The sequence below is a fragment of the Pseudomassariella vexata genome (genome assembly GCF_002105095.1).
Source record: "Pseudomassariella vexata strain CBS 129021 chromosome Unknown BCR38scaffold_16, whole genome shotgun sequence".
NCBI lineage: Eukaryota > Fungi > Ascomycota > Sordariomycetes > Amphisphaeriales > Pseudomassariaceae > Pseudomassariella > Pseudomassariella vexata.
Genome location: NW_024467971.1, coordinates 51091 through 65646, shown reverse-complemented (window position 1 = coordinate 65646; position 14556 = coordinate 51091). Strand labels below are relative to the sequence as shown.

General features: G+C 51.5%; 5 protein-coding genes across 5 annotated transcripts; 2 read left to right on the top strand and 3 right to left on the bottom strand.

Annotated features, from left to right (window-relative positions):
• Positions 1-63: 63 nt before the first annotated feature.
• On the top strand, positions 64-876 carry BCR38DRAFT_460767 (uncharacterized protein; the record flags this gene model as incomplete). The annotated part of the gene is made up of 1 exon (XM_040862450.1): positions 64-876. One exon carries the CDS (start codon positions 64-66, stop codon positions 874-876), a length of 813 nt encoding a protein of 270 aa, XP_040711309.1.
• Positions 877-1655: 779 nt separating this feature from the next.
• Positions 1656-3154, top strand: BCR38DRAFT_489315 (uncharacterized protein; the record flags this gene model as incomplete). Its single annotated transcript, XM_040864380.1, has 2 exons — positions 1656-2144; positions 3020-3154. The coding sequence occupies 2 exons, from the start codon at positions 1656-1658 to the stop codon at positions 3152-3154; spliced, it is 624 nt and encodes a 207-aa protein (XP_040711308.1).
• A 2073-nt stretch (positions 3155-5227) lies between these two features.
• On the bottom strand, positions 5228-7398 carry BCR38DRAFT_460766 (uncharacterized protein; the record flags this gene model as incomplete). Its single annotated transcript, XM_040862449.1, has 3 exons — positions 5228-6196; positions 6347-6773; positions 6902-7398. 3 exons carry the CDS (start codon positions 7396-7398, stop codon positions 5228-5230), a joined length of 1893 nt encoding a protein of 630 aa, XP_040711307.1.
• A 3210-nt stretch (positions 7399-10608) lies between these two features.
• Positions 10609-12114, bottom strand: BCR38DRAFT_377007 (glutathione S-transferase). The gene is made up of 2 exons (XM_040857358.1): positions 11227-12114; positions 10609-11155 (listed from the first exon to the last, which is right to left on the bottom strand). Exons 1-2 carry the CDS (start codon positions 11866-11868, stop codon positions 10955-10957), a joined length of 843 nt encoding a protein of 280 aa, XP_040711306.1. The 5' UTR covers positions 11869-12114; the 3' UTR covers positions 10609-10954.
• Positions 12115-12410: 296 nt separating this feature from the next.
• On the bottom strand, positions 12411-13784 carry BCR38DRAFT_353195 (uncharacterized protein; the record flags this gene model as incomplete). Its single annotated transcript, XM_040856759.1, has 3 exons — positions 12411-12612; positions 12670-13078; positions 13133-13784. 3 exons carry the CDS (start codon positions 13782-13784, stop codon positions 12411-12413), a joined length of 1263 nt encoding a protein of 420 aa, XP_040711305.1.
• Positions 13785-14556: the final 772 nt, after the last annotated feature.

Sequence of the window (14556 nt, the reverse complement as noted above, 5' to 3'; positions counted from 1 at the left end):
ATAGAACGCCGCGACGCTTCTTCTTGATGAAATCTGGCTATCCACGCACCAAAAGTACTCACGATGGCGCGTCTTAGCACCCTTCTCGCCTTGAGTCCCGTTCTGCTCTACCTAGCCAGCGCGGAATGCAACCGCACCGAGCTCCTCGCCTTTGTGGATGGCTACGTCGCTGCTCAAAACATGGGCTTCTTGGGGTACCTGGAAGGCGCCGACCCCTACAACTTCTCTTACCTAGAAAACAACAAGTCACGCGAGATCACCACTGGCGTCCTCGGCAAGATCCTCCACGTCGACCGCCAATACACTGCCATCGACCTTGTCAACTGCGCCACCTTCACTGAGCTCATCATCACCGATCCGGCCCACCCCTACGTCATCGGGACCCAGATCCGGCATCAAACCGACGGCCGTGGTGTGTATCTGATTGACAGCATTGTGTCCACGACGGGGTCTTGGTTATTCAACGCTTCGCAGACGTTGAGTTACGCCACAAAGGAAAATTGGGATCCCGTCATCCCCCCCGAGCAGCGGTCTTCACGCGACGACTTGATGCACGCCGCCGACACCTACCTCGACATGTGGCAGAACGGCAGCGCCATCGCCGCGGTCCCCTGGGGCACGCCGTGTGATCGGCTCGAGGGGTCGGTGTACACGGGCAATGGCTCGCCGACCGATTCCTGCATGGTGGGGATTCCGACGAATAATACCCAGCCGCCTAACTCGGGGAGGAGATATGTGGTGGATGAGGAAGGCGGGACGATTAGTGTTTTGTGCGTTTTTGAGCACTTGAATATGGCGCCTGATAGCCACCTGTTCAGGTTGTTGAACGGGAAGTTGAGGTATATACATACGATTACTGTTACTAGCTCGAGCTAGTGTGAGGTCAGCAGAAACATAGCACTTGCAGAGGTGATATTTTATAGATACGAATGGTCAAACCCCCTTTTTTATTAAAGTGGGTATAGTCCAGACCTCCTACTTCTCCAATATGTCTCAACGCGATAGCATAATAGTTACTAAGTCCTCTTGCTATGCGGCTTTATAGGCGCTCGTCTATGTGGCTCAACTCTCAGGTCATAATCGCAGCTAGATGAGTTATGCTGGCATCTCCATCACCGGCTCGGATGTTCTCTTATAATTGAAATTTAGAAAGAGAGAATAGGTCGCCTTTGCGTGTCTGAGCAAACCATGTAATATTTGAATCCAGACTTGCACGTTGCGCAACTGGTAATACTTCCTACGGCTTCATGGGTTGCTTCAAGGCACACCCGTTGATTGCACATTTGTTCATATATGGATTTCGGCAACTGAAGTCGGCATCTTGCTTATATAAGTAGTGCTCAACAAGTCGAACGCTTGGGCTGCTACCCAACCTACACCACGCGCGACCGCCCCCAAGACCGGTGGAGAAGAGGCAACATTGAACGCGAACAGACGCTGCAATTTCGGCTTCATTCATTATGAATCACAGTCTTGTAATTAGTTGCCTGGTCAACTGATCGATGATGTATCCGTGTGTCGTAGAAGTGTACCAGCAACCCATCTCCGTCCGCATTGCTCGCTACTTTGGCAGTTTTCATCTCAAAATGTCGTCACGATGAATCAAAAACTTTGAGGCTTATCCATTGCCTCAGCCAGCCACCGCAATCCCCAAAATGGCATTCATTCTCTTCCGCGACGCTCAATGTGGTCGTCCCACCTTCAACTACGAGACCGACCTGGATCTAGGCTATTGCCTCAACATCGCAGTCGGCAGCAGCTCTCTTACCATCACCCTTTTCCCCGGCTGTCCGAACAGCGGGACTCCCCTTCTTCTCATGTCGAATGACACTGGCTGCCCCGGCTTTTCCTTCTCGCCGACTATCACTTCGCTAGGCACGGCGACACATTCACATTCAACTTCGGGGTCGCCAAGTGGTGCGGCACTGCCGTTGGATTTTGTTAACCAGCTTGGTGTTTGTCAGGGCTTGAGGCTGGGGACGAATATCGGAAGTGTGCAGTTTGCATGTCCGGCTTTGACGGCGGCGCCGGCGCCGACAGCTACATCGGGTGCAAGTCGATATGTTGCGGATTCAAGAAGAGAGAGATCCTGGATTTCGGGGTGCTGGGTGCTTCTAGGAGGATGCATGGCGTTGGGTGCAGTTGTAAGTTAGCCACATTAGTGGGCGGGAACGGGCTCGGTCGACAAGCCACGCGACCATTCAAGCTGGTTTTGAAGCGTTAGCAGAGCGGAGAGCAGCAATTCGAATTTAGGGCATGGTGGCATGCTCTTGGTGGCTTACTAAACTTGAGGACTTGTATATATATGACTGAGGTGATTCAACCAAATCCCACCGACAGAAAAATGCAAATTTTAGCATTAGTAGTTACAATATACGGGGCTACATGGTTAGAAATAAGCAGGGTTTACTGTACCTAAGCACATTCTCCACAGGTACCTTTGTTGTTGAAGAAGACCCTAACAGCAGGACTTACTTGCTAGTATAAACCCTTAGGTTAGACACTTTAGTAGTTTACACAACTAGACTATAGAGGCTTTGTTATATCGGAATTAACAGAATAAGTGTTTAATGAATTCAGTAAAGTAAAGGTTTATATAACGTACCCCACAAGCAAGTTGGCCACTTTTTCTTGGCACCGTACGAACAACCTTTTAATTAACATCTTTACACATACCAAGATGGTGATGCGTGCACCTAGGGGGGAGGATGCTATAATGCAGCAGTGCGCAACGTTATAGTATCTAATTGAATGGGATTCACCTAACCAGTGGGTCTACCTACCTTTTCGTATCAGATGGGATCGAATTGGAAAGAAAGCGACATGATTCTAGCGTGTCAGGCGCTTCAATCGAAACCCGAATTAAGCATCCAACGCGCTGCCCAACTCTACAATGTCCCTCGTACAACTCTAGCTAACCGAAAACGCGGACTACTATCTCGACGCGATACTCGACAATCTAGTCATAAGCTTACGGAATCAGAAGAGTTAGCGGTCGTACAATACATACTTGACCTAGATTCGCGATCATTTCCTCCCCGGCTCCATAGTGTTGAAGCTATGGCTAACCGACTGCTCCGTGACCGTGGCGCTGGACGCGTCGGCGTCAACTGGGCCTCGAACTTCGTACGACGACAACCAGACCTTCGTGTGAAGGTCAACCCTCGCAGACTCACTACAACCAGGTGACTTACAGCTGGAACACCTGTCATGGCAGTGCCAGATGGGAAGCCAATCATAACCCCTGCAGGAGCCCCGCCAAGCGTGGACGACTTAGTCGCGCTCCCTCAAACCTAAGTTTGTGATCTTCTTTCCTTCGCTCCTTAGAGTAGAATCTTCGTCGATAGCACCTAATCGAGGTCTCTACCAATGCGATGCAACCCAGGTCGTGACATCGGTAACTTTGGTGTTACTTTTGAGAAGAGGGGTTCCTTTCGCCTTCTGAACTTTAAGTGACAATAGTCTTCTCTAGTGCCATATTATTTCTGAACCTAGGAACCAGGTGCCCAATCTGACAGCTACTTCTGCTTGGCAAGATCCGTTTTTCATTGCGAATTTCGTGTGTCTAACTTGCGAGCCAGTTTCTCTTGCAAACTGTTAGTCTTAGGAATTACGGATTGAAAAAAGTAAAGTATTAAATCGTGTTGTGGAGGAACTGGATCTTTGCCGCAGTTGGTAACGAGGAGAGGATTGTTACGAACCGTTGGCCCTAGACCAACATTATAGGCCCGTTGGCAGGCCAGGTGGATACAGGACCCCGCATCGGAGAAAGGAAAGAACCGACCGGGTCACGTGACTTACAAGGGTGGATATGTGGATCGCTACATATCCAACATATCCAAGTGGGGATCAGTGAAGGAGAGATGGGTATATAAGGGACAGGACTCCCAGGCATTTCATAGATAGACAGTCTCTACTTCAGTGATCAATCTAAGCATTAATCTAACCCATTGGTGAGGCAAACTGCCTTGACGACTCTGTTCCCGATTATCCTACTTGAATACTTCAGTTACCCAAAGCACTCTACTCCATACGTCAAACCCCGATATTAATGCTTGAGGACTCCGCAGCAGGACTTACTTACTAGCACAAACCCTTACAGACTCTTTAGTGGTTTACGCAGCTAGACTATTAGAGGTTTCGTTACATTTAACCGGTAGCTATTACTTGAAGAGCTCGATAAATATTATCTTCGGTATATTAACTTATATTAGTATAAAGAAGACGTACGTAAAAATTCGTAACGATTAAATCGATATTAGTAAAGATAAAAATGTTAAAGTTTGAGGCTAGCGGTGTTGATAAGGTATTTTTGGGGTGTCCTACATGTGGGAGTGGGACGTTATTCCCTTCTTTTCCAAACCGTTGGACCAGTTGACCCCTTTTTCTAGCCCCAGTGATAATACATGACAATATGTCAGAGTCTTCAGTTTACTATAGCAATACTGAATCCGGAGGCACCGGTCATTCCATGATGTATTCAAGGCCCTTGTGGCCAAGTCCGCTCATTTGATAATCCGGACCCTGCAGAGATCACTGCAATTCAATGCATTATTTGTAACCAATAAGTACGACAAGAGCCTGCGGTGGGGTTCCAATTTTAAACCTCCCAAGAAAATCGATCGCGCTTACACGGTTAGAGAAATTTAACATTTGTCTCTACTGACCTTTGGCTTGCACCTGGAATAGTACTGCTGACGAATACATGGCCGCGATCAAGGAACACAAAGAAAACATGTGGGAATTGTACTGGGGGGGGCCGGGGGGGAGGGGCCTTTCGGCCAGTAGATAATAGAGGCCGGCCCCAAGTTAAGTCAGCAACTTCCGGACTTCCCGCTCCTCAGAAACCTTATACTGGGCATAACCCTAGCATGCCAAGGTATATGCAGGGTTGGACCTACATTAAAAAATGTCGCGAGTCAGCATTTCACGGATAAGCAGCAAGACCGCCTGTCGCTCTGTACTTAAGACCCTGATGACCACCATCTGTTTTCAATATTCCAAGACTGCTTTTCCTTTTGGTCCAGCTGAAGTCCAGTTACAAGTCACAAGAACCAAACCAATCCAACACAACTGTCACAGGTCATAACTCAAGACACGCTGATTGATTATTAATGCTGGTCGTTCATTATATTTACTTTGCTTTATTTACTTCTGCGCATCTCAGCCTTCAACATTAGACATCGAAAGTTTCTCATTAACTACTAATAACTTTGCCTCAACCTCCTTATAAGAGGTACTCATTAGGGATGTAAATGGGCATGGAGTCCTCCCATTGGGAGTCGACCAACATCTTCTTGTCGGACCCGTCGGGGTTCATGCTCATAATCTGGCCGTAAGGCTGGAAGGTGTCATCGTAGAGGGCGCACTCGTCGCGGAAGCCGAACTCGCCACTCGAGTAGAGAATGCGAGAGCCGTCATAGTTCCAGACGGCATGAGCCTCGTTGGAGCCGCTGGTGGTCAGGACCTGGACATCGGTGCCGTCGGCGGCCATCGTGCAGACGTCGTAGTTGCTGGCCGTCTCGGTGCAGCACGAGGTGCGGCGGGTGAAGAGGATGCGACTCGAGTTGCTGCCGGGCTGGAAGTGGGGGAGGTTGTCCCAGTCTTCGGTGAGGATGGAAATGGAGTTGTTCTTGGTCAGGTCAAGCATGCGGATGCCCAACCAGTCAAACGACGTGTTGCCCCAAGCGCGGAAGACAATCTTAGTACCGTCATCGGAGTATGAGGGGAAACCAGCGTTGTAGCTGCCGTCGGTGAGGTACTCAAACGAGCCGTTGGCAGTAGCGGAAGCGCGGGCGAGACGGGCGGTGGTAGTGGCGCGGCTCTGGAACCACGAGCCGACACCAAAGGCGACAGACTTGCCGTCAGGTGACCAGTCAGGGGCGAAGGCACCGGCAAGACCTACGCTGAGCTGGGCGGGGTCGAGTGCGACGGTAGGGTCGAAGACGACCTGCTGGTCGGAACCATCAGGGTTCATGACAACAATGCCGCTATTGCCGAGCTGCTTCTGGGTCATAGCGAAGCGCTTGGTGACGGTGGACAGGACGGGGAAGACGTCGGTGAAGCGGTACTCCCAGTCCGAGTCCCAGCTGTACAGCGGCTTCTCCATGGCGCGAATAGGGGTCCATAGTTGCCTTTCGTAGACAACCTTGGACCCATCGGGCGACCACGAGGGGTTGCGCAGGAACGAGTCGCCCTGGCCGCTGACGAAAGCGAAGGTGGAAGAATACTACAGGACAACAAGCGTCAGCCAAGTGCTTGAAGGGAACATGGTTTCAGGGGCAAAGGGAATTTGCCTTGTAGCCTCTGAAATACCAGAAACACCGGAAGGGGGAATCATGCTTACCGAAGTGTAGTTCAGTCCAGGATTGGCGTTGCCCTTGACCAGGTATCCGACGGTGTCGTTGGTCACATACTGAGGGCCTACCTTGAGGGAGCCCCCGGTGACGTGGACCTGGCGATCCAGACCAGTCTCGAAGTCAACACTGACGATGGACGACACAATGCTGTCGACGCCCTCAGGACGGTGGGAGTCCCAGGTGTTCTCGCGCGTCAGCTCGTAGAAGATGACGCGCTTGCCGTCAGGGGACCACTTGGGCGAACCCAGACAGTACTCGTCCTTCGCGGCGAGCTTGCGCATGTCGGTACCGTCGGGACGAATGACGTAGATGGACAGCTCCTGGGTGTGCTCCCAACCGGTGCCGTTTCCGTGGCCAGTCCATGCCGTTTCGCGGTCAGAGGAGAAGGCGAGCCATTGGCCGTCAGGAGACCAGCTGTTGTTGAGAAAACGATCAGTTACGGGTTTTTTTCTTACTTGTTCTGAACAAAACGCCTCGGGATTGGTGGGAAAGGTACAAATGAAACTTGATGCACGGGAAAGAGGATAGCAAAAAGGACTAACCTGGGTCGGAAGTGACCAGAGGGACTGTCGTCACGACTGATGGTGGTCTGGGTCAGAGCGGTGCTGGTGAGGTTGCGAGCCTCCTTGGTGGCAAGGTCCATGACCCAGATGTTGGCAAGGTAGCCATTGGCAGTCGAGACATAAGCGACCTGGGTGCCGTCAGGGGAAAGGACGGCGTTGTCCTCCATGGCCGAGGTGGCGATGATCTCCTCGAGGTCGGTGCCGTTGGCACGCACACGGTACAAGTCGGAGTTGCCGTCGCCATTACGCTCGCTGGTGAAGGTGATCCATTCACCATCGGCCGAGAAGGAAGGGTGGTAGTCGAGACCCGAGGTGCTGTCCAAGAGGGCCACCTCGTTGGTGCCGTCGGCATTGGCCACAAACAGGCCCGAGGACGCAGGACCGATGCGGTTGAGCAGCATCACACCCTTCTTGTCGGCCCTCGCAGGCAGGCCTCGGGCAGAGTGCATGCGCGGCAAACTGCCCGAGGACGACATGTAACCCGGCCACGCGAGGGCGGTGCCCACGACGAGGCCCATCAGACTGGTGGTGCTGGGACGCATCTTGTCTGGTCTTTGCTGCGAAGAAAGAACGTGGAAACGAGTGTGAGGAGGGGTGAGGACACCAAGAGAGGATTCACGTCATGGGAGCACGCACATAAAGGTGCTCTTATACTGGCTTACGATAACAGATTTTTCCTCTCTCTCTATTGCCCCAATTGTTACCACCGAGATTTCCGAAGATCGCGGAGATTGACAATGACTCTACAGGAAACCACACCTTGAAGTGCCGGCTCTTCATATCCAGAAACAGCACGACGGCCGGCGCATGCCCACCTGCATGTCCAGGGTGGACTTGCAGTCTAGAAGTCGATGGATGGGGAAAACGACGACTTGGATCAATCACTGGGTCGCTATTGTGAACCAGCCCTGCATGCTTCTCCACAAGCCATCGGTCCAACTCCCATCCTGGCACTCCACGCCCCTGGAAGAAGTGTCACATCGCCTCCAGTCCGGCACCTCCAATTTTAGCATGTGCACTATCCCATGATACCAAGCTTCTTCACGGACCAAACCCTTGTGCACAGCAATTCTATCTGTGTAGTTACTCGATTTCTCATATCAAGTTGTGTGTGTGTGTCGACTTGTTCCTCGACGTGGGGCATTTTCACAGGCTAGCCTTGGAGCCACCTGAAAAGGTGTAGAGGAGAAGAAAGACTTCCATAGGCCCATAATGGATGGGCGTCGTGACTGACCAACAAGTTTGGTCCACCTTGGTCTGGTTCCACACTCAACGCTGCCTCGGCTTCTGATCACCAGGCGAGCACCCAAAGCTCTGCACAAAGCAACCTATCAACCTACCATCCGCTATCATCCAGACCACAACAGCCGAGGTGCCACCTGCCATGTACGGTAGCAGGGTCTGCAGAGCGTATGCAATGCATCTTGATGCATCTTCGCCCCTCCGAGAAAACGCGTGGCCAGCACAGTGTATACTGCATTACGGGAGGCGAGGGGCAAATGGTCCCATTTGGCTGCGGCTCCATATAACTTTAAATCTCATTTGAATGTTGAAATCTCTTATGCGACCCAAGCGCACGGTGGATCGACTCGGCTCCTTGCCCGCACAAGCTACCCGTGCCACACCCCACTTATTTCGGATTCGCTTGAGCTCACCAACTTGGCCACATCACCAACTTGGCCACATCACCAACTTGGCCAGCTTTTCTACACTTTCAATTTCAACCTATCCTATCTTCGTCAATTCATTAGCTTTTTCCAATCGCAATGGAATCACAGCTACAGGAAGCCGTCCTCTACATGCAAGAGCATCCTCAAGCCAAAATTGCCAAGATTGCGCGAGAAAGCGGCGTAAAACGCGAGACCCTCCGATACCGTGTCAAGCAAGCTGGGAAGACTAAGAACCACGGAGGACTCAACAAACTACTATCTGAAGCCGAAGAAAAGGCCCTCTGTAATTACATCGACCGCCTTGATAGGATCAATCTTGCGGTTCGCGTAGAATTCGTTACCGACGCTGCAAATACGATATTACGTGAGAGAGCCCAGGTTCTACCAAACCAGCCACCACCAACAGTCGGATCAAACTGGACTACACGTTTCCTCAAGCGCCATAGCTACTTCCACGCTTCCCAGCGGAAGCTCCATTCAAACCGCCAGACTGCTGAAAACCTCGACACTATACGAGAGTATTTTACACGGCTTGAGAGAGTCCTCCGGGAAGAAGGAATCGATCCCTCTGATCTCTGGAATATGGACGAGACTGGCTTCCGGCTTGGTGTTGGTAAGGATCAGCTTATCATCACTAAGCGCAAGAGGGCCCATTACTTGGACCTACCAGAAAATAGAGAGACAGCGACAGCTATTGAAGCTATCTCTGCTGCTGGCGACGTAATACCAGCTTTCCTCATACTCACGGGGACTATCCACTCGGCTCAGTGGTACGCGCAAGACCTTCATCCAGATATGAAGCTATGGCCGGTCGATACAGGCTATTCGAATGACGAGATCTCTCTCGAGTGGCTTATGCACTTCGAACAACACTCTAAGAAAACGCAGAAAGGTCGAAAGCGACTATTGATCTTAGACGGCCACGGCAGCCACCATACGAAGCAGTTTATCCAGTACTGCAACGACCACGATATTATACCCTTCGGCTTGCCCCCCCATCTTACTCATCTCTTACAGCCACTAGATGTGGTTGCTTTTCAGCCATATAAGCACTGGCATGCGAAGTCCCTGGATCAACTAGTACGGGATGGATGTACCAATATAACCAAGCTAGAATTCCTCTCAATTATCGAAGATGTACGCAAAAAGACCTTCAAAGCGAGTATTATCCAGTCAGCCTTCAAGAAAACCGGTATATATCCATTTTACCCTCATCCAATACTACAAGAGATTGAAGAACGTATACCAAAGACGCCATCACCACCATCAACCCCTTCATCTTCGTCATATGAAGGCACACCTACTACTTTTCGACAAATTAATAAAGTAGCTAGCAAGATTACGAACTGTCTTACTGATCCAGAGCTTGGTATTAGTCCAGATCTAGCCTATCGACTTAGTCGCTTTGTTAAAGGGTCCCTCGTTAATGCGACCGAGCTTATACAGACTAAGCGCGATCTTAGCCGTACAAAGTACGCCGAACGTATATCAAAACAACGGCGCGCTACGAAGAACTATTATCTTCAATCTGGTGGAGTTTTATCCGTTGCAGAAGGTAGAGAGATGGTGAAGAGGAAGGTTGAAGATGAGGTAGCTAAAGCACAGAGAGTTCTCGCCAAGTATCATGAAGGACTACGTAGAGTAGCCAAAAAGAGCTTTTCTGATGCCGCAAAAGAAGCTAGAAGACGTCGATTGACAGGCCAATTACAGCCTACAGATGTCTTCGAGACAGGCCTTGGTTGGCGATTATTACGTAGATTCTAATTGAAGGTTGAAATCCGTCGAAAAACTGGCCAAGTTGGTGATGTGGCCAAATTGGTGGTGAGCACCAACTTAGGTTGGTGAACTCAAGCGAATCCGAAATAAGTGGGGTGTGGCACGGGTAACTAAACATACTACGTAGTATGCATAATTGCAACCGCAAGCGGTCCGAACTATAAAAGGAAGGCGGAAAAGAATTTCCTGCCAATTAAGCTTCTGGGAAGAATCAGATAAGCACACTTCCTCCGGCCCTCACCTGTCAACCTGTGAAATGCCCCACGTCGAGAACATTCGACACACGTAACATTATGCAAGAATCCAAGTAACTAAACATATATAATTTTGTGCCAGGGTTTGGGTATGTCGAGAACAGTAGCACTTGGGAGAGAAGGCTTCGTATGATGGGACAATGCACACGCTAACATCAGAGCTGCCAGAAGGGGTATCCACATCACCGCTAACTGGCGGTTGAACAAGCTCGCACAGGGGGTCAAGTACGGTTATTTGTCACTTTTGTCCGATGCTGGTCTCCGGACATCAGTGAGGTGTACAGCAAGTTATGAACGGATCTGAACAAATCGGTACAGCAGTCGATGGGACTCTACTCGGCCGACAGATCCAGCTCCTCATAGTACCGGTAAATGCCATATCCATACTTCTGTCGTCTCTCACTCGCCAGGTACGCTTTGATGCGTGGGCGCTCCTTGACCGTCTCGTACAGCTCGAAGACACGCACGTACTTGCCACCCTTCTCGGCAGCACTCATGGCCTTGGGAAACGCAAACTTTGTCCCGTCGAGACACTGCAATAGTTGTTGATCAGCACTTGTAACCCATGACCTCCGCATCATGTCGCCGTGCCGAAAGAACTCACCTGGAAGAGTACCAAGTCCGCCCAACTCAACCCGCCTCCATATAGCCACACACTTTCCCCCATTCCCGCTCTTTTTTCCTCGTTTCCCTTCAGAACCCTCTCGAAGTAGCCCAAGAACTTGGGCAGCCGATTGGCGACGAAGTCTTTGGTCTTCCGCAGCGCCTCTTCCTTCTGGTCCTCGTAGTACAGGCTTGTCGCTATAGGGTGATGGCAGTCATGCACCTCGTTGCTCAACCCATCCAGCGCCGTCAGAGCGAGCGCATTGATCTTGTACACGGCACCCAAATCCTCGTTCACCTCTTGATCGCTGCCATCGTTTCTTTTCGGCACTAGTCCCAGCCTACTCCCAAGGTACATCAATATGTTGGGCGTCTGCGAAATGGTCAAAGTGCCATGCTTCAAGATGGGCGGCGCGAGAGGCGGCACGTTGAGCTCGTCGCCCACGTTCTCGGCGTCGATCTGGGCCAACACGGAGTTCATGCCGTCCGAAATGTGGGCCGTGTCGCTGTACTCGACCCCTGCTTCTTCGAGCACGAGACGGATGTGTTCGCCACGGCCGGGGAGTCTTGGCCAGTAGATGAGTTGGTAGGGGGCATCTTCGGACGACTTTTCGCATTTGGGGGTGGGGTCTGCCAATGCCATGAGGTACTAACAAGCTTGCAGGACTGAACTCAAATAGATTGGACGATGCCTTCAACCCAGGATTGAGTGAGGATTGAGGTAGACACGGGCCCGATAGCTGAAATAAGAGCTACTTACCGGCAGAGGATACAATACGGGGTGGAGAAGCAAGGGTCATTAAGCATTAAATGACGTCAGATCCTCCCGAACAACCCCCTGCCGACATGGTACAAGGCAATTACAACAGTCTTGAAAGTCAAAGTCGCGGGTGTCAAATGCGCTGGGTGGCTCAAATGGTCCATACCTCTAATAAATCTAGCTAGCGTCCTAGTTACCTCCTGGTTCTAGTATTAAATGGCGCAAAGTCAAACTCAGCTTGCCTCATCATGGGGTACTTGAAATTCAAGTTGACCAATTTGACAAGAGTGTGTAATGCAAAAGGTATCTCTGACATGCATACAACGGTTCGCTGTCCGCGACGACGCCCAATAACAACCACGCCATCAATCCCGCGGGACACCCTTGCGGCATGTTACTCTGTGAGCTAGTGGCGGTCTCGTCACCTACTCCTCTAAGACCACAGTCTCTGCCAGGATGTTCCTGCACTCAGCCGGATCTTCAAAAACATGCCAACTGCCCCTGGGTACATCCTTGAACGCCTTTTCAAATCTCTCGGGCTCGTTCTTGGATTCGATGCCAATGGCCGCGATATCTGTGACTTTGCGAATGAGGATAAGCTTCACCCAGCCCGGGAATGCGCGATAGCTATTGCATCTGTCAGTACGGCGATTTGACCCGGAAGAATAAGGGTGCGGCGCTCACATCTCTCCATAGGCTTCGGGATCAGACTGTGTCGAATCGCCAATACAAATCATCTTCCTCTTCGGCAACCATCCGCGAATTTTCTTCATCCGGTCCACCTTGTAGCCCTCGGTGCCCATGGTTAAACTCGACAGCAGTCCGGGAATGCTACTCCAGCTCGAGTCCCGCAAGATGATGGTGCCCTGGGGATATCCAGCTTGGTTTCGGAAATCACGCAGGAACGGGTACAAATTGTATGGCGAGGCCGATAGGTAAAAGTAAGGAGGGTCCGTCTTGCGGATGAGCGAATCCATGTAGGCATAAAGCTCGGCCATTCCAGGACACGGCGTGGGCTTGTCGACGAAAGTTGAGCGGAGGATGCCAATCGGATCACTAGTCATGCTAATTTTGATCGTGTCGTCAATATCTGCTACTCATCAGCCGCCAGGTCCCGAACTTCCACGCCGAATGCAAATCGGCCTACCAGAAATAACCCCCCAGCCCTCTGGTTCCGCATAGAACGTGTTTAGCTCCAGCACACCGTCCGCGCCCAGAGGTACCTGGGCGTACGTCTTCACCAGCCCATCGCTGTCGGGACCTTTAAGCGGCTTGATATCATTGCTAATACCATTTCTGCCTCCTGGTCCCAGTTTCATCAAGTTGTGTCCATTCTCCAGTGCCTTGACTTGCGTGCCGGGCTTGATATCCTGCAAGAAGGGTAGTATGCGCTCCTTGATGGTGGAATAGTTTGGATCCTTTTCGTCGAGGTCCAGCTCCTTTGCGACCGCCGCGACGGCCTCGATCACAACGCACGAGGGGTGCTGTGCGAATACGGCCGACACGAACTCGGCCTCCCATCCTCCTCCTGTCTTTTGGTTGCGGTATGCCGTGTTGTCAAGAAGCCAGACCGTGTCGTCCTTGGCGACCTGACGCGGCATCGGGTTCCTCGAGCCCAGGTACGAGAGCATGTCGTTCAGCTTGCTGGTCGCCGTCACCTGGGGCGACATTGGCGATGTTGGCGACACATTGCCCGCGAGATCAGATAGGTCCGCCTCGGTTTGTAGAAATCTGCGCTCTTTTCGTGTTTGCAGCTGCATATCTTCGACCGGCGATTTGTTATGGTAACGGACCGCCATCTTTGCTGCTTGATCCTGTGACGGAGAATATATAGGGTCTAGGGATCGAGGTCGAGTCGAATCCGTCAAAGGGTCTGCGAGGCAATGACTCTTGTCGCGTGACGGTCTGACTCTTCAGGACGGGGCAAGTGGTGTACTGCGGTCCACGAGGCAGGCAGACGAGATGGCGAAATCGCGATAAGGTAACACAAGCAGGAATATATTTCTGTTCAGCCCTCTTCAGGACTGACATAGGAGCAGCTGAGCGCGACTGCTAAATGCCCCATGAGATCAGCTGGTGGGTGTGGTCAGCCAAAGCAAGCCACAGCACGCCGAGGCTGGGCGGCACGCTCCTGCCGGCGCACTATCTTGCACCTTCATGCCCAATGAACAATGATTGCAAACCGTTTCTGCAGTCGATGACGCCAGTCGAAGATCATGGTGCATTCGGCTCGCCCACCAGCGGCTGTGGGAGGGTGGCAGTGCCTGCGTCTGCCTGCGTCTGACTTCACGAGGGGAAAAGGTGTCCTGGGTGTGCCCAAACTGGCATGGATACGTTCACGTCGCGGCAAAGCCTTGCAGCCAAGCATTCAAGTTGGGAGATGAGGTGGAGTCGTCATGATAAACTTCTGGCGCCCATGTCAATCACAGGCATTCCTAATAATTTAAACTTGCAAGGTGCGAGTCTGGGGAAATACGAGTCCCGGCTGCATCGACAAAGTAGATCGCGCAGATAGATGCATTTGCAAGGGAACCTAACGGCCAAGGTTGGGTCTTTGCTCAGCCCTTTGGA